The following is a 27,813-nucleotide window of genomic DNA, read 5'->3' as shown; positions in this document are numbered from 1 at the left end:
AAATGAAGCAAGTGACAAAGGATTAATCTCCAAAATTTACAAGCAGCTCATGCAGCTCAATAACAAAAAAACAAACAACCCAATCCAAAAATGGGCAGAAGACCTAAATAGACATTTCTCCAAAGAAGATATAGAGAATGCCAACAAACACATGAAAGAATGCTCAACATCATTAATCATTAGAGAAATGCAAATCAAAACTACAATGAGATATCATCTCACACCAGTCAGAATGGCCATCATCAAAAAATCTAGAAACAATAAATGCTGGAGAGGGTGTGGAGAAAAGGGAACACTCTTGCACTGCTGGTGGGAATGTGAATTGGTTCAGCCACTATGGAGAACAGTATGGAGGTTCCTTAAAAAACTACAAATAGAATTACCATATGACCCAGCAATCCCACTACTGGGCATATACCCTGAGAAAACCAAAATTCAAAAAGAGTCATGTACCAAAATGTTCATTGCAGCTCTATTTACAATAGCCCGGAGATGGAAACAACCTAAGCGCCCATCATCGGATGAATGGATAAAGAAGATGTGGCACATATATACAATGGAATATTACTCAACCTTAAAAAGAAATGAAATGGAGCTATTTGTAATGAGATGGATAGACCTAGAGTCTGTCATACAGAGTGAAGTAAGTCAGAAAGAAAAAGACAAATACCGTATGCTAACACATATATATGGAATTTAAGGGGAAAAAAAATGTCATGAAGAACCTAGGGGTAAGACAGGAATAAAGACGCAGACCTACTGGAGAACGGACTTGAGGATATGGGGAGGGGGAAGGGTGAGCTTTGACAGGGCGAGAGAGAGTCATGGACATATACACACTAACAAACGTAGTAAGGTAGATAGCTAGGGGGAAGCAGCCGCAAGGCACAGGGATATTAGCTCGGTGCTTTGTGACAGCCTGGAGGGGTGGGATAGGGAGAGTGGGAGGGAGGGAGACGCAAGAGGGAAGACATATGGGAACATATGTATATGTATAACTGATTCACTTTGTTATAAAGCAGAAACTAACACACCATTGTAAAGCAATTATACCCCAATAAAGATGTTTAAAAAAAAAAAAAAAGAAAAAAGTATATTGTACAACATGGGGAATATAGCCAATATTTTATAATTACTATAAATGGAGTATAAACTTTAAAAATTGTGAATTACTGTATTGTACACATTTTACTTTATAATATTGTACATCAATTATACTTCAATTTAAAAAATAATAAATTTTTAATTAGCAAAAAAAAAAAAAAACACTTTAGGATGCTTTTGACGCACTGCTGCCATTACAATGATGAAGTTGATAATTCCTAGCATTATTTTATAAGATAAATTTGGTGCAGAGTTAAATATCATGTAAAAGTTTTCATGGGATATGTAATCAAAAGCCTACTACAAAGCATACTTTAAAATAGATTAGGAAAATTATCACTTTTCTGGGACAAAAGGTCTTAAGCAATTTTGAATCTCAGTATTTCAACACACCTATTATTAAATAAAAGAAGTATAATTTTCTAAAAAGCATAGTTCTCATATACATTCTATTTCTATTGTTACCATGATAATATTTTTCTGGCAGCAATTAAAAGAGAGTCTTACCGAAGAAGCTGGGTACCTTGGTAGGCTGGGGAGTCAAGGAGTCATTATTCACAGCATCAAGCTGGGTTCTATAATCATCCACCTGGAAATCATTCACTGGAAAAAAATACAGCCAATTAAAATAGAAGACATTTTCACAAGCTCATAATTGTACGCATAAAGCAAAGCACAGAAGTTGTGTTAAGAAAAGTAGATGTCTAGAAATTTTATTCACATTGGTATGTTAAATTAGTGAATCTTTATATATCTTTATATCTCATATATATAAGATATATATATATCTTTATATCTTTATATATGTATCTTATACTATAATATTTTCACGAGTAACTTTGTGGTTCTTTGTCAAAACAAAAAAGGTAACAATTAATGTTTAAGTCACTCCTTTAATTAATTTTAGGCTCAGATAAAACTGATTTTAGGTGGTAGTTTCTAAAGAACCACGTGCTCTCAAATTTTTATAAGCCTAAGGGATTTCAGCAGTCCTACTCTTGTGCCTAAATTGTACTACAGTATTCTCAGAAAGGAAGATTAAATAATGTAACCTAAAAACAATTTCTATGGAAATAATTTCCACTATAAATTTCTTAATTATCTGTTTCTTAAATAAACTAACATGGTGACTAATTTCTATCAGATTAAGAGTTACTACAGTGGATCTTCATTTGCATGGCTGCAACAAAATCTGGGTAAGCCTGAACATCCTCTAGGATGCCTTATTTTAAAAAGAATGCCTATAAAATGAAGTAAAAGGAGATGAGAAATGAACGTACATGTGTCCTCACAGGTGTCCTTGCATTCTTCCAGTGATTCAAAGTTGTTGAGATTGCCAAGGCACCCACCATACTTGAAGCGTTCACACTGCTTTGATTGATTGTTATAAAAATACCTAGTAATATAACCTCGACAGATTCCAGCATCTTCTTCCAAAAAGCAGAAATCTGGCTTTTCTAGAAATTATAAAAATGTCAGAAAGCAGTATTCCTTTTTGTTAATAATTTAATTACGTTAATTAAAAATATAAATGGTTAAGTTGAAATTATTTAAGGAGCAAATATGAAAAGATAAAGATAAAAGGTAAAATATAACTTTATCCACAACTATACCTACTGTGACATTTAGAATAAGGGAGTTACAACTATTGTCATACATTGTGTCTATTGGAATTTCAAATTCTAAATTTCTCACAGTAAATTAGTAGGGCATTAACTATCAGCTCTTTCATGAACTGAGAGAATAAAAGATATTGGCTCTTTTTACCCTTGGTTTGGAAGTCCAAAATATTATGGCAAAAATTTGGTTTAATTATTTTTATTAAGCTTATGTGCATCAACATTTAGGAAAGATCTACAAATATTTCTTATTTTTCAGGTGTGCAGTCTCATTTAAGTATACTTTGTTGCTTCATTAGAATGGTTTCAATTTTTTAAAAAGGGAGAAGCTTTGAGGGGTATGGAAGCTTTCATGGCTATACTTAGAATTTCCTGAATTCTTATGCTGAAATTAATATCTGTATTAGGTATGACATCCTCCTCCACTGTGTCTCTTATTTTTCTTCCAGGCATTGGAATGACTCCAATAGTGCAGAGGCAGACAGGAAATACATGTTCAGGGATTGGAGAGGCTTTTGAAAAAGTCTAATACCCATTCTTTGATAGTGCTCCAAACCAGGCTAAACATAGCTGTCACAAAAGTTGTACCACTGTGATCTACATTACAAGCCTTGTTTACATGCATAGTCTGGAAAGAAAAGCAATAAATTATTTTCAAAATTATGATGATTGCAAGATATATTGGGCTTGAATTTTTTAGGGCAAAGTTCCAATATCCCCATTTCTTTCCCCCTGCAACTATATATTACCATAGCTGCAAAAATGAACAGTAGCATCTTCTCACATCTTAAAGCATCTTGCATTTATCTCAGGGAAGCAATATTCATGAGTGCTTTATTATAAAAACAGTATGTATTTAATAATGTTAATGATTTCTGCAACAGTAGAAAAACCAATCCCCTATGAAAAAATTGTTTTACTAATTAAAACATCCTGTTTTAATATAGAGTAAAATATCTATTTTCTATGACTTCTCAAAGTACCAATTTGAAAGTTATTTTGTTCATTGTTTACTGCCTCTTGTTTCTTAAGGTGAATGTAACTATTATTCCCATGGTTAAGTTTGATATATGGGACAAGGAAAAATCCTACTTCTTTAAATTTTTATAATACACCTTATCTTTGATAAAGGAGGCAAGAATATACAATGGAGAAAAGACAGCCTCTTCAATAAGTGGTGCAGGGAAAACTGGACAGCTACATGTAAAAGAATGAAATTAGAACACTCCCTAACACCATACACAAACTCAAAATGGACTAAAGACCTAAATGTAAGGCCAGACACTATAAGACTCTTAGAGGAAAACATAGGCAGAACACTCTATGGCATAAATCACAGCAAGATCCTTTTTGACCCACCTCCTAGAGAAGTGGAAATAAAAACAAAAATAAACAAATGGGATCTAATGAAACTTAAAAGCTTTTGCACAGCAAAGGAAACCATAAATGAGACAAAAAGACAACCCTCAGAATGGGAGAAAATATTTGCAAATGAAGCAACTGACAAAGGATTAATCTCCAAAATTTACAAGCAGCTCATGCAGCTCAATATCAAAAAAACAAACAACCCAATCCAAAAATGGGCAGAAGACCTAAATAGACATTTCTCCAAAAAAGATATACAGATTGCCAACAAACACAGGAAAGGAAGCTCAACATCACTAATCATTAGAGAAATGCAAATCAAAGCTACAATGAGGTATCACTTCACACTGGTCAGAATGGCCATCATCAAAAAATCTACAAACAATAAATGCTGGAGAGGGTGTGGAGAGAAGGGAACCCTCTTGCACCGTTGGTGAGAATGTAAATTGATACAGCCACTATGGAGAACAGTATGGAGCTTCCTTAAAAAACTAAGAATAGAATTACCATATGACCAGCAATCCCACTACTGGACATATACCCTGAGAAACCATAATTCAAAAAGAGTCATGTACAGCAATGTTCACTGCAGCACTATTTACAATAGGCAGGACATGGAAGCAACCTAAGTGTCCATCAACAGATGAATGGATAAAGAAGATGTGGCACATATATACAATGGAATATTACTCAGCCATAAAAAGGAAAGAGATTGAGTTATTTGTAGTGAGGTGGATGGACCTATAGTCTGTCATACAGAGTGAAGTAAGTCAGAAAGAGAAAAACAAATACTGTATGCTAACACATATATATGGAATCTATTTTTAAAAATGGTTCTGAAGAACCTAGGGGCAGGACAAGAATAAAGACACAATCATAGAGAATGGACTTGAGGACACAGGGAGGGGGAAGGGTAAGCTGGGACAAAGTGAGAGAGTGGCATGGACCTATATACACTACCAAATGTAAAATAGATAGCTAGTGGGAAGCAGCCGCATAGCACAGGGAGATCAGCTCGGTGCTTTGTGACCACCTAGAGGGGTGGGATAAGGAGGGTGAGAGGAAAATGCAAGAGGGAGGAGATATGGGGATGTATGTATACGTATAGCTGATTCACTTTGTGATACAGCAGAAACTAACACAACATTGTAAAGCAATTATACTCCAATAAAGATGTTAAAAATGTTCAGGTGCACCCTGCCCCCCCCACCCCCCAGGCTTCTGACCAACAAGGCTGTAAATCTGAGGTTCCACACCCCCCTCTTTGGGTTTGATTAATTTGGCTCACGGAACTCCAGAAAAGTTTTCTTACTAGATCACCAGTTTATTACAAAAGGATATAATTCAGGAACAGCAAGGTGGAGGAGATGCACAGGGCAAGGTATGTGGGAAGGGGCGGAGCTTCCCTCTCCAGGCATCCACTCTTCCCGAATCTCCCCAAGTTCAACAACCCGGAAGTTCCCTGACCTCCGTCCTTTTGTGTTTTTATGGAGGCTTCATTACACAGGCATGAATAATTAAATCATTGGTCATTGGTGATTGAACTCAACCTCCAGCCCCTCTCCCCTCTCCGGAGGTGGTGGAGGGGGGATGGGATTGAAAGTTTCAACCCTCTAATCAAGGGGTTGGCTCCCCTGGCAACCAGCAGTCCTCCCAACTGAGGAGCTGTCCCGGAAGTCACAAAATTAACATAACAAAAGATACATTTAAGGCTCAAGTCAGGAAATTCCAAGGGTTTTTTGAGCTCTGTGCCAGGGACAACAGGAGGAAGACCAACTATATCTTTATTATAAATCACAATATCACAAATAAGAAACATTCAAACAACCCAACAGTAAAATAAGCAATGGATTTAAACAGGTAATTCATGAAGATGTTCAACTTCACTCAGAATTCTAAAAGGAATGCCTATTAGAACCACACCGAGGCCTAGGTGTCTAGGCCAAGAGAAATGAAATCACATGTGCACACAAAAACTTGAACCCTAATGTACCTAGCAACATTATTCCCAAATGCCAAAAGGTGGAAACAACCCAAATGTCTATCATCTGATAAATGGATAAACAAAATGTGGTCTATCCATATAATGGAATATTATCCTGTCATAATAAGGAATGAAGTACTGAGATCTGCTACGACATGGATGAACCTTGACAACATTATGCTGAGTGAAATGAGTCAGACACAGAAATCCATATATTATCCATATATATCTATATATCCATATATTATATGATTTCATTTTTATGAAACATCCAGAATAGGCCAATCTATAGATGCAGAAAGTGGATTAATGGTTGCCTGGGGCTGGGGGAGCCGGAAGAAATGGGGCAGTGTCTGTTAGTGATTACAGAGGTTTTTTTTTTGGGGGGGTGTGATAAAAATGTTCTAAAATTGATTATGCTGATGGCTGCACAATACTAAATATACTAAAGTTATTAAATTGTGTACTTTAAATGGCTGAATTGTTTAGCATGTGAATTATATCTCAATAAAGCTGTTTAAAAAAGTTTTATAATATACTGTATTACAAGAGAAAGAAAAATACATTTGATCACTAATTTGATTTGTTTAGGTCTTAGTATGTATTTATGAAATTTTAAATCATATTAACAAATAATATAAGAATTCTATGTTTAACAAAAGGGAGTAGGTCAAAAATATTGCATACAAAGAAGAGAAAACAGTAACAAATTATTCTGAAAATATGATTAAGGAATTATACAACTGAAAGTTGCCATATTTATATGAGGCCCCATTCTAGGACATACATTTATTTTAGGAGTTGAAATTGCATACTTGTAAAATAATTCTGCTTAGGCCTAGAGTTTAATATATCTACGGTCACAAATTAAGAAATTCATTCCCAATATTCCTCAGATAAATAAAGTTCTAACGTTTGTATTGAATCTGCATACACAATCCTTGCTCTAAATTGATGCTCAGTTAAAACCCAGAAGGCAGGCTTTAAGATATATGCCAACTTCCACAAACCACATGATTTTCACTACTAACTTTTGTTTGAGGCTGCATACTTGGCAATTGTCTTAAAAAAAACTTTCTCCCAAAAGGGTTGTAAAGAATCCCCATTGTCTTTATAACTGTTCTGATGTGATGTTAGGAAGCATATCACAAAGTTGACTTCAAATCAATATGCTTAAAGGTCTTCATCATGGATTGGTTTTAGCATCTGAACATTTTTTACACACGTGAATAGTATCCATAGCTTTACTCTCTAACTTTCATATATAATATCAAATAAGAATGTTTCAATTCTGAATCATTAAATATAAATTAAGTAGCATAATTTTCCAGTAAATTTCCCCTGCATATAATTTTTTCCTAAATCTACATTTTTTTTTTTTTTTTTTTGCGGTACGCGGGCCTCTCACTGTTGTGGCCTCTCCCGTTGCGGAGCACAGGCTCTGGACGCACAGGCTCAGCGGCCATGGCTCACGGGCCTAGCCGCTCCGTGGCATGTGAGATCTTCCCAGACCGGGCACGAACCCGTGTCCCCTGCATCGGCAGGCGGACGCTCAACCACTGCGCCACCAGGGAAGCCCCTAAATATACATTTTTGAAAAAAAATATACTAATGTTTAAATGTTGAAGATATCATCTTTTACTTGATAGACAAAAAAACCCTATTTATAAATATGCTATATTCTTTGATATTACAGATAAGAAGAATTTCATTTAATTGAAGTATTGAACACTTCTGTAAAAATTAATTCAATATTTATAGAAAGTTATTTTAAAACTTATAAATAAATACATTTACTTATGTTGTTTGTACAAACTTTGCTGAATTTATTTTATAACTTTTGATTGAAATTCTGGACAGTAGTTTGTCTTAAGCTTATCAGTGAGTTATAGAATTTTTCAGCTCTTTCCCACATAATTAAATCAAAGTTAGTAAAACTAAAATTCACTTTGAATTATGTAGCTTTTTCATGTCCTGAATTAAATAATTTGATCTTTTTGTTCAATATTTTCTCATTTAAATGTAAATGCTGTGAATGGTAATTGAGCAAAGTCAGCTTCTAGACCTTTATTAAAAGGAGCATGTCTTTCTTCATCTCTTGTAACATTTTTCTTGTACTGATATAATATATTCACCAAAAAGTAATTCTTTTTAGTTAAAAACTATAAATAATTTAAATCACAAAATCAAAAATATGCAAATGCTAAATAATGTTGACAAAAGCAATTATTTATTGTTAAATATCTCCACTTATTTTTGCATACAGGCTGTTGACAACTCAAAGGCATATATATATTCAGGGTAATACTGGACGAAACTTGCTAAAGCCACACAATGCTGAGATTATGAAAGGATTAGAGATCTGAGAAATAAAGTAAGAACAGCAACATCTAAATCACTATTTTGGGGATGTTAAAATAGCATGTGCATGGCTCTGGACTGTTACTGATCTAATACCAGATATCACACTGAATTAGAATGAGTAAACACAGTGTTTGAAGTCTTCCCTTACCAAATATCATGTATGTTATTTCTACGTTTTCATTATATGCACTGAAACAAAACACCATTTCAAAGATCACATGGATTTATGATGAATCTCATAGCAGAGAAAGCTAAGAATTGAATTGCTAAGTGCCTTATGTAAATGCTACTAATGAGCATACAAATGAATATTCACCTTTTTGCAATGTTGTCTTTGTCCTTCTAGTTTTCTTTGGATAATCTGCAAGTAAAACAGTATATATGTATCAATTACTACAATTTATAATATAATATTATGACTTTCAATTTAACAAACTAGGGTGATATGTTTATTACTATTAAAATTATTCTTATACAGAATGTCAATAAATAAATTTCTTATTTGCTCTACAGATTAAATTATTACAGTATAACCATGAAGTCACCTACATTTTAATATAATAATGTCTCAAAAACTATTTTAAAACTTTCTAACACATTTACAAAAATAATAATTCATGGTGAACTAAGTTTGCTATTCAAAATATCTATGATTAAAATAGTTATTTATTAAAATAATGTGAAATGTGAAAGTAATTCAAACAGCCTATTTTGCCTATAAAAACAGATCATTTCTATAGAGGAATGGAAGTAGGGGTGAAAGGAACCAGAATTACCTCCTTCCCCGATTCCTTCTTCTGCTTCATTATCTTAATCCAATTACAAGCTTCATTGTTATTTCCAATTACAGAGGAGAAATGAAGCAAATGGTATTTGTGATGTAATTTTTAGTTTAATCTCATAGAATTATTGGAATTACTCCACTTGAGAACTAGAATGCTACTTGTCTTTGACCCATTGTATTTCAAGTATGGATTCTAAATTCTAATTTAAAGGATAATGAAATTCAAATTGATATATTATGTAAAATTTTGATTTGTTCACGTAAACATTAGGAAAACTAAGTGATATTTGATTTGTTGTATAATCAATTGTTTTACAGAGAAAAGCTTTGTTCAAGGCAGCTTATTATTAGTTGTATGGCCAGAGAGACATAAAGGGAGGGAGAGAGAGGCAAGAGAGAGAGAATATGAGTATGAGTTGGCTTAAATGCCCCTTTCAGCCAGTGATCAATCAGGTTATTCTTTGGAGAGTAAAATGTCTACGAATGATAAGGTGATGTGGTTCATCTCCCTTTTGAGCTTTACTATGTTTTATTCAACAGTCTTAAAAAAGATGTGTGTGTGTGTGTGTGTGTGTAATTCTAATTGTATTTTAAATGTTAAGAAAACTTGATTTTTTTAAATTGTAAATAACCAACCCCCAATTAATGTTTTTAGATGGTGGATTGTCATAATAAGCTTACATTAAAATATTTTAATGTACAATTATTATGTTACATTTTTAATTTATGAAGGCAGGGAAAGAATATATACATATAAACAGTATATAAGACTAGAGAGCTGAGTAATCATTTTTACTCTGTTTTACCTACTGACAATAGCCACGGAACAGGAACATAGAGATGTTTGATTTCAATATTCATGCAATATTAAAAGAGAGAACTTGTTCCTTTCTGGTAACAACCATGGATACCCTATTTAATTTATTTTTATGCCAATTACAGTCTGAAAAGATAGATAAGGTTTACAGCAAATTATCCAAATTATCATATTTTCCTAGATTTATGCAGAACATAACATTTATTAATGATGTCTTAAGGAATAATGAGAGTATGTTTTACTAATTCTTATTTTAGTAATTCCTTGAACTCCATGTATATGAATTCACATTTTAATATTTCATCATGAATATTAAAATTAATTAATATCAAAATTAATTCATAATTACCTGATACATTTAAACAATTGTAAAAAAAAATTTCTTTTGCCCTATTCTTTCTTCATCTTTTTGTTTTCTGTTGGGAAAGGGAAGGGTAAAATCTGAATGCTAACTTTTGTATTTCATATTTGTTGAAGTCAGCCTAGAAAATTTTCCAAGTAGATGGGAAAAGACTCTATGGACAGAATATTCTTGTTACTGGGTAAGTCTTCACTATTCCAAACAAATAAAACACAAAATAAACTTAAAAATAAAGAGAATGAAAAAAGTATTTACATGCTCTTTAATTCCTGTGGAGAAAATTCCCACGTAAATCCCCATGAAAAGCCGCAAGTCACAGTTAGCTCAACTAATAAAATAGTAATTAATATAAACAGCATACCTATTGGAACCTTTAAAAGTTGCTGTAGAGGCTGACTAGCTAAAAAGCTAAGTGGGAATTTGATCTCTTTCATCTAATTCTTTAATTCCCATACTACATACACCTATTTTTCAAAAAATAATAATCAAATACAATGTTGTTCTTGTATAGGCTATGGGAAAAAAGCAACTAAACCAAAAGACAAACATTTTGAAAGCCATGTGTTTAGAAACCATTTTACAAACTATATTTTAATTTTTTCTACCTTATTAACTTTGTTACCATGTCTCTATTATTACATAGGTAAATACATCATGCAAGATTATATATATTTGGAAACAACTGATAAAACAGCTTTACATGCAAAAGGACAGCTGAGCATACATATCAAACTAAACACATCCTTAGTTCCTATTCTCTGAAATATTTGTCTTGACTTTATTCTCAGGCATGGTAATTTACAAGCCATAGTTCTCGAAGGTCTCCAAAATAAAACAAAAATTCAACTTCCAAGTCTTAATATATAAGATATACATCATATTTCTCCTTTCACTTCTGTCAGTTTTTTCTCTGAAAATTTTCCAGTTCTGTAATTGAGGCATACACATAGACATTGAGGATTTTTATGGTTTTTTGATTAATTGGCCCTCATTCCTATAATGTGTCTTCCCTTTCTCCTGCCAATATTCCTTGTCCTATAGTCTACTTTTACTAATCATTCTTCTGATCTGTGCTTGCATGGTATATCTTTTTTCATCTTTTCACTTTTAACCTCTCTGTGTCTGTATTTTTAAAACGTCTTTCCTGCAGACAACACGTACTTAGTTCGTGATTTTTTTATATTGTCTACGATATACCTTTTAACTGGAGTGATTATACCATTAAAATTTAATGTAATTTTAATATGCATCTTTAATTCATGACAATTTGGCTTCAAGTAATTAATACCACTTTCATCTGTAGTATCAGAACCTTACAACAGTAATCTCATATGTTCCCCCTCCTTTCCTGTGTGCTTTAGTTTTAAATCTTTTACTATTACTCACAGTGCAAGTCTGCTAGCAATAAATTTTCTCAGACATTGTTAATCTGAAAAAGTGTTTATCTCCATTATAAGAGTATTTTTAATAGATCTAGATTACTAATTGGCAGTTTATTTTTTCCTTTAGCTCTTCAAAGAAGATGTTCCATTTTCTTCTCTTGTGAATTGTTTCTTGATGGGAACTTGGGGATTCTTTCGATCTTCATTCCCTCATGTATCATTTTTCTCATTTTTTTATGATTTACTTTTTATCCACAATTTTCAGCAATTTGATTATTATATTCATTTGTGTAGACTTCTTTTTCTTTATTCTTTTTTTTTTGTGATTTTGTCAGTGTTCTTGTTTCTACAAGTTACAGTTTTCATCAAATGTGGATAATTCTTTGCCATTTTTTTGTTCACATATCTCCTGCCCCAACCGCCAGGACTCCAATTACACATTTTGATAGACTTCTTGATTTCCTGTCATGGGTTATTGGGCTATATTCTTTTTTGTTTGCTTGTTTAGCCTTTTTTTTAATCCTCACTGTCCTTCATCTTGAACAGTTACTATTGCTCTGTCTTTAAGTTTACTGACCTTTTCTTCTGTAATGTCTAATCTGCTTTAAGTACATCTGGAAAATTTCTTATTTTATATACTGAATTTTTCAGGTTTAGAATTTCCATTTAGTTCTCTTTTATATATTCCATTTTCTCCTTATTATGTTCATGTTTTCTTTAAATCCTTTACCATATTTATAATAGCTATTTTAAAGTCCTTGTCTACTAATTTTGTCACCTCTGTCATTTCTCTGTTTGAATTGAGCACTTTTTTCCTAATTATGGATCACAGTTTGCTTCTTCTTCAAATGTTTAGTATTCTGGGCAGGGGGGATTATAGATATTTTTGAATATTATGCTGTTGGCTGCTGGATTTTATTGTCTTCCGTTAAAGAATGTTTTACCATCTTCCATTAAAGAAGTGCCTTCTGGCAAGTAGTTAAGTTACTTGTGGATCATCTGGAACTTTTAAGGCTTGGTTTAAGCTTCACTATGACACGGTTAAAGTAGCTTTTACTCTAGGTCTAATTTAGTCCTAGTACTAAATTAAATATAAAATTTCTCCTAGAGCTCTGGGAATTGTTCCACTTACAAATCCCTGTAATTACTTTCTCAGACTCATGGAATTTCACCAAGTGCATGCAGTTTTATTATTCAGTAACAAACTCAAAGGGACCCTTATCCAGATTTTTTAGCTTTTTCTCTACATATGTCCATTCTCTCTCACATATTGTCCCTCAAAACCCAGCCACATCAGTCTACCAGTCTCCAATCTCCACATCCTCCACCATGGAGACCACCATGCTGTGCTGGTATTTCCCTCCTTTAACTGTGGTCTGAAGTGCCTTCATGCAGATTGCTGGGGAGACCAGAGGGTTCACCTCATGTGTTTCCCATCTCTCAGAGATCACAATCCTGCACTGCCTTTTGATCAATGTCTGTAAACAGCTGATTCATATATTTTGCCCAGTTTTCTAGCTATTTACATTAGGAGAGAAAGTTCAGCTCCAGTTACTCCATCACAGCTGAAGATGGAATTTTCTCCTTATGTGATTTTTTAAAAGCTTAGTAACTCTTCTATGTCATCTATATCCTTAACAGTAGCTTACTATATAAAACACTCATATATTCAAACAGTAATATCAATGACTTTTGAAGAGATAATGAGGAGATGGGGGCAAAAGACATATAGTTATGGTAGGCAGTAATGATGTTTGAGAAAACATTATAGCAGGGCATTCACTGAAGAACAAAATCATATTTGATTAATTTCTAAAGAAAAGAGTAACTTTTCACAAAATGGTGAAATAAAAGATTTGTAAATTATAAAAACTAAATAGGTATGTATTTCAGGAAAGAGGCCAGTTGATGAAATTAAGTAGGCTGCTACATGAAAAAGTGAGGATTACAAAGAATGAGGCAACCAGGCCTCTAGCCAAGGTGCTGAACCTGAGTGATACTCAGTACAAAAGGATACTTGGCCCAGTATGGAATAGAACAGGGTATAGAAATCTGTGATGAATGGAAAATGACCAGGCAATCACAAAAACCAAAGGTACTACAGAGAACCACTGAACTGCCTAATCTGTGTTAGTAACATTTCTAGCACATCTATGGAGAGGAAAGAGGGAAATAAGTGCTCTGAGATAAAGAAATTCATTCACATCAGTTCTTTTCTGCCAGCTCTGGAGCATACAACAGTCACAGAGGAGAAAAGCTCTCTGTTTTTACCACACTGAGATTTTCCCATAGGCCGAGAGCATCATGATGCCAAGGCTGTTATGTAAAAGCTGTTTAGGAAAGCATTATCAGAGTGAAAATGCAGACCTGCCTGCTTTGCAAAAAACAAGACACCAGTGTTAACTAAAGATACCATCGCTATAGCCCTACAGTTTAATTCAACTGTCTCTAAGAACATGCAGTGGGGAAATTTGGGACTAGAAACTGCAGAAATAAAGACAACTCAGGATTTTCTGTCTCTCAAGTAGCTCTCAATTCAGAAGAATAAAACTGAGATAAAAAACATTCAAAATTTTGACCAGTAATTGTTTGGAATTTATCTCAGTCTAAAGAGAGAAAACCACATGAAACATTGTAATTTGTAGAATTTGAAAAAAAAAAAGTTGTTTTAACATGATTAAAAGAATAAAAGTGTTCAATAAAGTTTAATAGTAGAATGTGATATGCTTTTAAACCTTATAACTTAGTAAAACTATGAAAAGTTGGGTTCAGTAAGGTCTTCATAGGTCATCAGGGATGATATTTTCTACATTATTCCAAGGCTCCAAAGAGAAGGATTTTACTTTCATATATATATTTCTATAATTTTCTAATTAGTAGCTGTTGAGAACCTCAAATTGGATTAATTCATTATCTTGACAGGGAAACAACTATGAGATCATTGTATTGGTAAAGGAAAGTCTAAGTCACTGTGAATAACAAGTTATTTCCTGTGAACTCATAGCTACCCAAGGAGGCTGAATTACACTTAATTTGCTGCAGATATAAAATCTCTTCTGCAAACTTAAGGGTTTTCTTCCCTCTTTATTATGGGGAAGAGTATAGGACAATAAGCTTACTGTATTTTATAATGACTGATACAAAAAAATGAAAAACAGTAGTTGAACATTAAAGCTAAAAAAGTGAAAAAGATTCCTTGGAATGTTAAAATAGTTTTAACGTTTTTTCTAAAATGATCAAATCTATGATTAGATCTAATAACTCTAAAGGTTTCTGGGTAATAAGTGTCTCCAGAAACCTACCTCTTGTACATTTTTCTTTGCACTCTTCCAGACTTTCAAATCGATTCTGATTTCCTTCACATCCCCCATATATAAATTCTTCACATTGCTGAGTGTGAATATTGAAAAAAAATCTCTTTATCATTGCTTTGCATGGGCCATCATCTGCTTTCAATGCACAGAATGAATGTACAAGTTTCAACGGTGGCAACTCAGCATCTACAAGGTAAAAATAAAAGAATAACATTCCTTTTCATTCGTTTTTAATACATCTTAATTTTAAGGAGAAGTGCAACAGTGATAAAATAGGCTGATATAAGAAACTATGAAAAGTTATCAAAAAGTTAGATAAAATATATAAACTCATCAAATGAGACAGGTCTTACCAACTTTATTAAACTTTAATAGTTGATTATTAACCAACTTTTAAGGAAAAATATCAAATATTTTTTCTAGACTCTTGTTATAGATGTTGCTTAAACTTGTACCAGTTTACCAATATGGAATTGAGTAGCAGTTATAAGGTAACTGATGTGTTGACATTACAGATAAGTAGAGATGTCTCCCTAATCCACAGCTGTGTCATTTTTTACATACAAAACAACTCTTTAAAAGCAACAGTATCAGGGCTGGTACATGACTCCAATCCTCATGAAAGAAAAAGCAACAGAATATTTATATTCATACATGTATGTATATATCATACTACACTGAACCATTCCCTAGTTATGAAAATTTAGGTGTTAAATATTATAAATTACAAATAATTAATTTTCTTAAATTATACACACAAGTACTTCTTTTCTCTAGAAATTAATAATATATAATAACATTTTAGAGTATTGTATATATCTGTATATAAACAAAAAATGACATAAAAAAATATATTTTCCCTTCATCACTGAAGTTACAACTGTCAATTTGAATTCAAAAATAAGCGAAAGCATTTTCTGAGTAGTACATTTATGCATGATTGTGAATGCTATTTATATTCCTTTCTTTACTTAAAGATTGATAATTCTATACATGACATTCTGAGTTGTTAAAAAGTTGTGAGAAGTTAGAAAGCTTCAAGGACCCTAAGTGGTGCATCTGACTGAGAGATGACCCACAATGTGTCACTGAATTAGCACTTTATGTTTTATCTGCTCTATATACATTTTTGTAGGGCTGACAAAAATTTGACCTATCAGTTCTATAAATATCCTCTCTTAGGAGCAGATCTTAGAATCTCAGAAGTCACATAAATAATTTTGAGAAATGAGCTAGAATAAAAACTGTCTGACATTTTCATAACTTATGGCTATATACCATTATTTCAGAAATTCCTATAGCACTTCTCATACAATATGATGGTCTTGATTCCCAAGTTAATGTTACTTTAGAACTCTACAGACACCAAATCATTGAAGCAGTGCTTCAGACAGGCACCTTTAATATAGGCCACTTGTAGAACACAGCTTTACCTGAGTTGCCAAATACTGTATACTTAGGGAAACTATGTCTTATAAATCAATAATTTATATCAAATTATTTCTCATTGATTATTCCCGCACTTTTGACTTTATATTTGATATTCCTTATCATCATGCCAAATCTTTTATTTTACATTTTCTGCATTAAGGATATAGCATCTTATTTTCAACCTGCTATTTAGTAATAGTGCCACCAGGTGGTGGCAGCGCACCACAAACAAAGGATATTACACCATAGTTGTAGCAGTTGTCCTGGTAGTAACAGCTAACGTTTACTGAGTAATTACTGTGCTCCAGACATTTTGCAATTATATTATTTAACGATCACAACAACCTTCTGAATTAGGCATTATTATCTCCACTTTACAGATTATAAAAGAGCACTGCAAAAATTAATTGTTCAGTTCACACCATAAGTGATGGCTTCAGAATTGACCCTCAGATAGTTTTATACCAGATACTGCTCACCTTCTTAATAACTGAGTGATATTATCACAGATCTGTGTGACTGAGATTCCTTAATTGGCATTTAAGTCAAGCACATAGATTTAATTTTACAATTTCCACTCAATAAATTTTTCTAAACTTCGCTTTATAAAAATTAAAAATGGTTTCAGTGATGAAAGCAGGTAATGATTTTATAGCAATTTCCTAAAGAAAACACTAAGAATTAACTTTGAGTAATGTATTTTACTAATTATTATCTAGTCACTCATTTTTACCATTCATATTTTATTGTATTTCTTACACGAATCCTATATTAGAATATTCTTTTGTGCAGTGACCTTGCAACCTCGCACTTGGGCACAGCATTCCTGACTTGGGGGAGTGATCAGGTGGCCCCTTTGGACACACAGCCATGCTGTGCCACTAAAAAGGGATGAAAGTTTGTCTTGTTTTGATTTTTTAATTTAGATAAACCTTTTCAAAAGTTAACAATCGTGTGTTGGTCATGTGTCAGGCACTGTACTGTCATGGCAGATATGATAGTAAATTAGGTGGCAGTGACCACCCCCCCCCCCTTCATGGAGCATGCGGACACTAAAGACTTAGTTATATAAATATTCAAGAAGTTCAGGATGCTGTTTAAGTGTATAATAAGATACTTAAGCTTTTCTGAGGGGATCAGGGGTAACTTTCCCGAGACTTGAAGAAAGCGTTGACTGTGACAAGGATCTACCTAAGGCCATAAAACTGGAAAAACCATACAAGACAATGTAACAGGACTTTAATCTGATGTAGTAAGATAAACAGAATTATGGTTTATATGTAATTATTTTCATAATTAATTTCTTATATTGGGTTGGCCAAAAAGTTAGGGGTTTTCCATCACATCTTACGGAACTTTCTGGCCAACCCAATATTTTATGTCTCACAGTCTGAGAATTAAAATCTCAGTCTTCCCTCCCCCTGTCCTGGGATGTTGAATGGAAGGCTCATGATATATTTGGGGATGTGTCATATCCTTGACTATTAGAATCCTCATTCTCCTGGAATTTGTTTGGGAACCTAGAGCTTTATGGTTAACCTACTATCTATATATATGCTACTTGACTCTCTAACTAAAATATTTGATTTCTCTGGAAAGGAAGAACACAGACGTGTACTCTCCCTCTTCTGTGCTAGGAAATATGCCAGATGCTTTTATGCAGTTTATATAACAACCATTTAAATCTAGTTATTTAGATCACTTACTTATAGATTAGGATACTGGGAGTCAGAGAGTTTACATAAACTCATCTAATTTTGCAAAGCTGCTATGTGGCAAACTACACATGCATACTTAGGTCTGTCTGATTCTAAATGTTATGAAACATACTTGCCTTTCTCTAAATGCTCCCTGCTAATCTTGTCTCTACCAGTCTAAAGGAATTAAAAAAAAAAACAACAACCTTATCACCACTATTTTTTAATCATTTTTATCTTATCAAAAAGTTTCTCTATTTCATGCTCCCTGCTGGTTGAACTAATTTTAAAAAGCCTACTATTGACTTGTGAGAGAAGCCGTAAAACCTTGTAATATTTTTCAATAAAATGCTAGTACAGTATTTCAATGAAATGGCATACATCTATAAAATGATGGCATGACCTTGGCATAATGTGATAGATGGTATCTCCAAAACTGAATCGATACAGACACAGGATCATGCTATCACAAGATTAATTAAAAACAAAACAAAAGAAAACCAAAACTGCATAAGACTGTGCAGCCAGTCAGCTAAGTGGTCTTCAAGTCTAGCTTTAAGATCAAAATATTTCCTTATCCAGGTGGGTTTGGTCTGGATTTACCCAGAGATTTTAAACTTAGGTTTAATTACTGATGGGTTAATTCTGGTTTCTTGGCTGACTGTGGCAGTAGCAACAGTTTCAGGAACATCCTGGTTAACTGGCATGCATTTTCTCAGCCTAATTGAGGGAGCTTGGAGGAGGTGAATATTAGGAACACTTGGACTCTTTCTCCTCCCACTTTCTAAGACGGGATTGCCTGCTTTGCCCTGTTGGGACTTACTGTAACCTCTGCATTCCTTCTCTACCCAACCTCCAGAATATTAGAACTTTAGCCATCTCTTTTGAAAAATGAGTGGAATGAAGAATTAGAGTCCATCTCATAGTGCCCACATTCCTACTCTCATAAGGCACATAATGGTTTTTACTTTATCAAGTAATGTTCCATCTTTAGGAAATTTTCCCAATAATATATACGTATTTTTTGGTGGCATATAATAATAAGCCTTTATTTTTCATTCATGGGTAGGATGTGAATGGCCCTTCTGATCCCAGCTGGGTTTGCTTCTTATCGACCGGTCAGCTGGGGGCTGCTGTAGGCTGGGCCTGCCTGGGCAGATGGACTTCAAGCTGTGGGTCCAGTTGGTCTAGACCTTCAGATCTGCTCCCAGTGTCTCATTTTTGGGTGCAGGCTGAAGTGATGTAGCATGTACCATTTGGCCACTTCCCTGTGCCAAGCTCTCAGATAGCCAAGCTTAGATGAGTCCCCCTTTTCTTTGTATCAACAGCAGCACCCTTATGCATGCCTCTTATTTCACTTACCACATTACACTGAAATAATCTGTCTACATTAAAGTCTCCCTTGTGAAACCATGAAATTTCGGAGAACCTGGTCTCAGTCATCACTTCTTCCCTAGCACCTACCAGAGTCTCAGGCACATAAGATATATTTATTCAATCTTTATCAAAGGTTAGTACAAGGAACAAAATCACATTAAAGAGCTGATGGAGATATGAAATCAAAATGTATTTATGGAAACCTTTTGTACATCATAAACATATATAGAAATGAATAGAAGCTATCACTTTGTTCAGTCTCTCATTATTAACAATGATGAGATTTTTATCACTAATTTACTAATTTGCCACAAAATATTACTTTTAAGAAAGAAATAAATCTATAATAACGATCACTACACAGTCTCCTCCTTGTTCTATTGTTTTATTGTTAAAACAGTTGATGCTTGAACAACACAGGTTTGAGATGCATGGGTTCACTTATACAAAATGTTTTTTCAGTAATAAATACTATAGTACTACATGATCTGTGGTTGGCTGAATCTGCATGCAGAATGCAGGACCTAGAGGAATCATGGATACAGAGGGCTGACTATAAGTTATATGTGGACTTCACTGATGGTTGGTACCCCAACCCCTGCATTGCTCAAGGGTCAACTGTATTTTATTTTTAGACACAGATCTTTATGGGATTAGAACTATCTTCTATTACCCAGATCTTCTGGTATCCTGCTTGACTAGATTCTTACTTTGGACTCATCTGAGAAGTTTTTATTTGAGGAATAAAGGCAAGAAGGAGAGAATGACTGAAACTTCAGATGTTTGTACTTTCCTTTTCCTTCTCATACTTTTCCCAGACAAAGGGTGACATCTAGGTTCATAGAGAGTTGTATCTATATCATTTTGCTCCTTGCAATTTTTCAGAGGTACTTCAGTATTTAATATATAGTCTGAGAAAAAAGAGATCTTCCTTGCTAAAGTGACTTTTTTTTTTGGACTAAGATTTTGGAAAAATGTCACTTCAATAAAAACTGATTTTTCTACAAGATGGAGAAAAATGTATTAAATTTTTGGATTAAAACTGAGAGCGTTGACTAGCTTAAAAGGATGAATGCTTTTAACATTTTACCTGTAATGTTTGTATGTTCTTCACCTTCCTCAGGAACAGCATTAAGAGGGGCAGAGGCACAACTAAGCAGCAGACATACAGAAACCCAAAAAATCTGTTCTTTCTTCATTGCGTCAATCATCTCTGAAATACAGAACACAGTTATATCTAATAAATAAAATGTTAATGTGGATTTATATATAGACTAGTAGGAACTTTATGCATACCTCCACATGTAAATTTCTATGACATTTAATGTGTATTCTCATACATTTCTGTCCACAAATTCCATGAGTCATATTTAAAACATGTGTATTAGCATTCAATATTGTAGATACACATACTTTCAGTGCATATAGCTAATAATATTCAAGTACAGAGGTCATATTTCAATCTTGAAAATATACATTAAAATGGCAATAACTGAGAGACATGAGTAATCCTGATCAACATGACTAAGTATGTATTAAGAACCATTTTCATTTGCAATTCTATTTGCCACATCTTTCTCATAACTTTCTTTTTTGAGTCAGAACTAATTTTACTTTAATTTTTCTTGCATTTTTCTATTATTTCTTTAACGCAACTTTCAATTTCTGATTCCTCTTCCCTTTACTCCCATTTCAAAAAAGAAACACATTTCCAAATTTTCATCTTTGTTTCCTTTAAAGTATGTTTCTGTTTTTATAACCAATTTCCTAACCAGGTTTTCTATGAGATTGCAAACAAAACTGTTGAAAAAAGAAATTGTCTAACATTCTAGCCAGTCCTTTGTCCCAGTTTTTCTCCCTCAACTTAAGGAGTTATCTGATTCAAAAGAGTTTCATAGAAAAGTGACTTTAAGTGATAAATCAACACATTTACTCTCTATAGGAAACAGATTTCAGCAGGAGAGTGAGACTTCCTGTTTCAAAATTATTTAAAGATCAATAGCAAAAAATAATGGAAAAGCACATATAAATTTTTTTCTTTAAGGCTATTTTTCCTTTGGATTCAAAAGTGGAAGGAAATGTGTAATGTTTACGCAGCACGGGAAGAGAAAAAGAAGAGAATGCATGCACGTGTTCAGCCACTGATGCGATCGGAATCAGGAAGGAAAGAGCAATGTTATCAGTAAACATTCAGAAATGCAGGAACAGATATTCCATCAAAAACAATTTAGAAAATATTCTGTTTATGTCTATAGTGGATCACAGCTGCAATATACATCATTAAAGTGTAGTCATAATAAATAATAAAGTAATAAATGGCATTTGCTTTAAACTTCATTAAAATCACTAGTGAAATGTATAACCTATTTTCTCACACTTTGGAAATGATAACACATTTTTGAATTTTAGTCAGTAGCAGTGTTACAAAACTTCTAAATCATATCATAAAGTATTTGAATTCACAAATATATATGTATTTAAATGTATGTACAAATATACATATACACTGTTGACCTTTGACCAGCATGGATTTGAACTGCATGGGTTCACTTATACATGGATTTTTTTCAATAGTAAATGCTATAGTACTACACGATCCACGGTTGCTTGAATCCTTGGACGTGGAACCGCTGATATAGAGGAATTGTGGATATGAAGGAATTGTTCATATGGAAGCCCTAATCAGAATAGTGTGACTACTTTTCTTCATGGACTAGATTCACATAGCTTCAGTATAGCATTTATAGTTTTAGTTTGGAAGTGTCCCACCACTGGACCAATATGTTTGAGGTGGAGAGCTACAGGAGACTAGCACAGATTTGGTGGACCCTAAAAAAAGTCAGGGGTCAGGGAATAGGAAAATGTCAAAACACTGCAAATCTTAATGTAAGTATATGAGTTTAAGGGTGGAGTGGACAGGTGTAGCTCCCAGAAGGAGTAGATTATTGCTTCCAGAAGAAATCAAGGGTGTTGGACAGAAAACACTATGAGTATGCTCTATAGAAAGCCATAGCTAATTAATGACTGACACAGAACTTGAATTCAAGTGAGCAGATTGCTAGTTCAGTACTTTTTCTTCTCCACAATGTCGCCTCTGAAAAGTGACCAAAACCACTAAATATTTCCATTTCTAAGAGCAGTGTAGAAGACTGATTTGGGTGTGCATGCCACTGAAAAAATAGTACAATTTGTTATAACATTCATAAAACTGTAATTTGTGGAGATCAACTAGAGTGAACTGATGTAATTATATATTATTGTAATGAACTTATTTTTAAATTTCAAAATGCATAATTACATTGTAAAATGACAAACAAGTTAACAAACCTGACCTGAAGCTATCCAGTGATTAACACACTTCTTACACATCCTTGTACCTTTCTGTACCCTATTGTCTTAAATAGCTGGCCCCATTAAAAATATGTATTACCCAACCTGGTATCATACACAAAAATTGATTCAAGAGAATTCAACCATCTAAATGTGAAAGATAAAACATTAAATTTTAGGAGAAAAAACATATGAGAATATATTCATGATGAGGTTGGCAAGCATTTTTGAATCAAGATATAGACAGCACCAATTAAAAATAAAATACTGATAATTGGATTTCATTAAAATCAAGAACTGTTCAACAAAGGAAGCACCCTTAAGATACTGAAAAGGCAAGTTGTGAGGAAGTATTTGAAATTCATATATCTTAAGATTATATATTGAAAATGTATAAAGAACTACAAATAAATATGCAATTAAAAATGAATCAGGGCTTCCCTGGTGGCGCAGTGGTTGGGGGTCCGCCTGCTGATGCAGGGGACACGGGTTTGTGCCCCGTTCCGGGAAGATCCCACATGCCGCTGAGCGGCTGGGCCCATGAGCCATGGCCGCTGAGCCTGCGCGTCCAGAGCCTGTGCTCCGCAACGGGAGAGGCCAGAACAGTGAGAGGCCCGCATACCCCCCAAAAAAAAAAAAAAGGATTAAAGATTGTACAGGCAGTTTTCAATAGATTATATATATACAGCCAGTAAGCATATTAAAAGATGCTCAACATCATTACTCATCAAAAAATACAAATCAGCACTGTTATGAGATACCACAACTAAAATTAGTAAAAACTGACAATACAAAATGTTGGTGAGGATGTGGACCTTTAACACTGTTGGTGGGATTATGCTATGGTCTGAATGTTTGTATTCTCCCAAGTCCTTATATAGAATTCTAACTCCCAAAGGTGATGGTATTAGGAAGCAGGACCTTTCAGAAGGGATTAGATCATGAGGGATGGGATGTGTTCTTATAAAAGAGATCCCACAGAGGTCCCTTGTACCTTCCATCATGTAAGGACACAGCGAGAAGGCACCAGCTATGAACCAGGAAGAGGGCTTCACTCTTGCTAAATCCTCTTTAATTTATGATCTGTCATCAGAAGTTATTTAAGCAAGAATATATTACATGAATGTGTTGAGTTAGTGACTAGTTGTGCATAATAATATGTTAGTCACAAAGGGAGATTTAAAAATCTAGAGAAAGCCTTGACCCTTAAGGAATTTATGCTCAACCAATTGAATTAAATACAAATGCAATGTTAGGTGCCAAGATGAATTGTGAGAATATCTTTGCATATACCAGGCACATAGTAGTGGACAATAAATATATGTTAAATTATTTACCTTGAATAAAAATAGTATTTATACATTAGGGCAATAAACTAGAAATTCTAAGCTCAGCTCTGCCAGCAACCTAAGTAACCTTCGGAAATTTACGTTTCTGAACCCGATTCATGAAATGCTTGACTTGGGCTAGATTGTCCTTAAATTACATTTCAGTTCTAAAAATTTATGCATTTGAACTAACACATTTTCCTCACTTTGTGGAATAACATAGTTATGTCGTATAACTTACATTTTATAGTCACTTTAATGATAATTTGCAGCATCAATTTTAACCTTTTTAGTCAAGCTATGTTCCTAGAATACCAGTTCAGCAAGATGTTATTAGTTATTATGTTTAAAAAGTGTTCATAGATTAATATATATTTATATCTAAGTTTAAAATTTTATATAGGTTTCTTAACTCTAGGACTTTTAAAGAATGCTTAATGTGGTAATGTGCAATAGTATCTTCTATGGGAGATATAGTAACTGCATTTCCAAATTTATATGTCAAGGGACTATTTTCCCATAAAATATTTTTGGAAAATATCTTGAGAGATAATATTACAGATAAGAAAAAGTCAAGAAAAAGTCAGTAGGTTTTCTGAGCTAGAAAAATATTAAAAAGTATGATATGCTTTGTGCATTAATAAAATCCAGCATGTATGGAAAGATGTTGAGAGGGAAAAATTATAAGTGGAATTAACAGCTAGAATGTTGCAGATCAGATTGAAATTATGAAAAGGGAGTTATCAGTGGAGCTACAGAGAAAGGGGCAGGTATTTTGAGTTAGTATTGATAAAACTGAGTCATTGAATAGATACAGAATATGAAGGTCAGAGGATTCAAGTATATCCTGAGTGAACAGTTGTGTGCTAGTCATACAACTTGGTAAATTAATGTAAATATTGATTGGTGTACATATTAGGGACAAATTCGGTCAGGACAGATTACATTTGAGGTTATGTTTTCTAAGTGGAACAGTATAAGGGCAGTTAAAGACACAAGGCAGGAGATAGGAAATATTTTGCTGTAGCCCCATCATCATCATCATCATTAGGGAGGATCATTTTGACAAGGGAAAAGGTGTCCAATATGTCATTCCCAGCTCCCCTTTCAACTTTATTTCCTGTCAGTCTTTTCTGTAATTACTCAGCTTTATGGATACTGCCTACTAATCCCTTGGCTCCACTGAAGCTGTTGATTCTTGAACATAGCATATTCATTCTAGGTTTAGTACTTTAAATTTGTTATTTCCTGTCATGGGGGCACTCTTCTACAAGATCCTGGAATGACAGACTCCCATCTTTTAGTTAGGACACTTGTCAGGTATCCTCTCTCCAAAAGACCTTGTTTGAGCACCATATTTAAAAAGTAACAACCACCAGTTCCTCTATTACTCTCTATCTCAATAACTTGAGGGGTTTTTTTAAAGATTTTTTTGTCTTTTCATTATTGAATTGTAGGAGCTCTTTATATATTATGGATATAAGTTCTTTGCCAAATATATATAAATACTGTATATAAAAATATCTATCTTAGTCTATCTTATCTCTTCAATTTTACATGTATCTTTTGATAAGCACAAACTTTTAATTTTGATAATTTCAATTTAAAAAATGTTTTAATAGCTATAACTATATCCACAGAGTTGTATAAACATCACCACAATCAATTTTAGAATATTTTCATTACCCTATAAGGAAATTCCCCACCCTTTAGCCATCACCCCCAGCAATTTTCCCATCCTCACGTTCCTAGGAAACCATTAATATAATTTGTTTCTATATATCACCTAATTCTAGACATTTCATATAAATGGCTTTGAATCTGGCTTCTTTCATTTAGCATAGTGTTTACAAGGTTAACCCATACTGTAGCTTATATCAGTACTTAATTTCTTTTTTTAAAACTTTATTTGTTTTCGGCTGTGTTGAGTCTTTGTTGCTGCGTGCAGGCTTTCTCTAGTTGCAGTGAGTGGGGGTTACTCTTTGTTGTGATGCACGGGCTTATTGTGGTGGCTTCTCTTGTTGCTGAGCACGGGCTCTAGGCATGTGGGCTTCAGTAATTGCAGCACACGGGCTCATTAGTTGTGGCTTGTGGGCTCTAGAGCGCAGGCTCAGTAGTTGTGGCACACGGGCTTAGTTGCTCAGCGGCATGTGGAATCTTCCCAAACCAGGGCTCGAACCCGTGTCCCCTGCATTGGCAGGCAGATTCTTAATCACTGTGCCACCAGGGAAGTCCCAGTACTTAATTTCTTTTTATTGCTAAAAGTATTCTATAAATATACCACAATTTATTTATCCATTCATCATTTAATGAACATTTGTGCTGTTACTACTTTTTGGATATTATGAATAATGCTGCTATTAACATCTGTGCACAAGTTTTTGTGAGGATATGTTTTTATTCCTTTTAGGTATATACCTAGGAATGAAATTATTGGATCATATGATAGTTCTGTTTAGTCATTTGAGGAACTGCCAAACTGTTTTCCAAAGCAGCTGCACCATTTTACATTCCTAAAAGTAATGACTTGCTTTGTTTTTGGAATAGCACTTATCACCACTTACATATTTATTTGCATACATAGTCACTGTCTCTCCATCACTAAAGCATTTTCCATTCTTAGCATAACATTCACAATTCTATGTTCAATACCCAAAATGATGACTGACATAAGGATAAATAAATGAATTAATATGGATAAACTTTGTGAATTAAAATTAGGCTACAATATGGATCATTGGATATATCCATACAGTTTTATTTATTTCTACCAATGCCACCAAAAAATAAAGACATTAGAATCAATGTGATGGAATATCCATTTATCCACATTTATTTTTCTAATTGTGTCTTTTGTATTGCTTATTCCACTTTTCTGGAAGTGTAAAATATTTTAATTGAAAAATTTGTTTAAAAAGAAATTTTTCAAAGAAAATGTAAAATGAATAGAGTAGATTTCTATTTGTAAAATTTTGCTTAAGTGATAGGTAATTTGCAACTCAAAGAAAGAAGACAGGGTGATTACTTAAATCCAATCAAAAGAGATGGTGAGTGTGTAGGAGAGATGACTAAAGAAAGGTGTGCTTAGAAAAGAGGTAATTAGGTGAAAGAAATGTATTATTTATTACTTCACTATTTATTTATGATATTAATATTCTTGAGAGGGTATGTGAAAGAAAGGCAAGTGGTCTGTGTGAATCTAGTAAGTGAGGAGCAAAAATGGAAAGGAAAAATGAAGAACTTTGAGGTTTTCACTTGTTGAGGATATGAGCTCATCTATGAACTTCATATCAACTATAATACTCTTAAAAATCCTATCCTATATGAAATATTACACCCATGTTAAGAAAACTGAAGCTCAGAAAGGGAATATAATTTTTCCCAGCTGAATGAAACTGAGCTAATATTTGCACCTATATCTGTGTAACTTCAGAGCTCAAGGTCACATCACCATACCAAGCTGCTGTCCCAAGAATTGGTCAATCTGTCTCAGCATTGTCTAGAAAGCACCCTACCTCCAGCTGCCTTCAAGGTTATTCTGGTTTGCTTGACAAGT

At 33.7% G+C, this 27,813-nt stretch overlaps 1 protein-coding gene across 4 annotated transcripts in view; it reads right to left on the bottom strand.

The window, feature by feature from the left end:
* The window catches only part of TFPI (tissue factor pathway inhibitor), an 81,434-nt gene that overhangs the window by 21,760 nt on the left and 31,861 nt on the right, over positions 1-27,813 (bottom strand). For all 4 annotated transcript variants that reach the window (XM_029224409.1, XM_029224411.1, XM_029224412.1 and 1 more), the window contains 5 exons: positions 20,690-20,812; positions 15,083-15,280; positions 8,753-8,797; positions 2,385-2,561; positions 1,612-1,707 (listed from right to left, as the gene is read on the bottom strand). In XM_029224409.1, coding sequence (XP_029080242.1) covers positions 1,612-1,707; positions 2,385-2,561; positions 8,753-8,797; positions 15,083-15,280; positions 20,690-20,810 — 637 coding nt within the window. In that variant the 5' untranslated portion in view covers positions 20,811-20,812. The remainder of the gene's footprint in view (positions 1-1,611; positions 1,708-2,384; positions 2,562-8,752; positions 8,798-15,082; positions 15,281-20,689; positions 20,813-27,813) is intronic.

This window comes from Monodon monoceros, unplaced genomic scaffold (assembly GCF_005190385.1).
Source record: "Monodon monoceros isolate NGI ecotype Baffin Bay Population unplaced genomic scaffold, NGI_Narwhal_1 Super_Scaffold_16, whole genome shotgun sequence".
In the NCBI taxonomy this organism is placed as follows: Eukaryota; Metazoa; Chordata; class Mammalia; order Artiodactyla; family Monodontidae; genus Monodon; species Monodon monoceros.
This window is presented reverse-complemented; position numbering and strand designations above follow the sequence as displayed.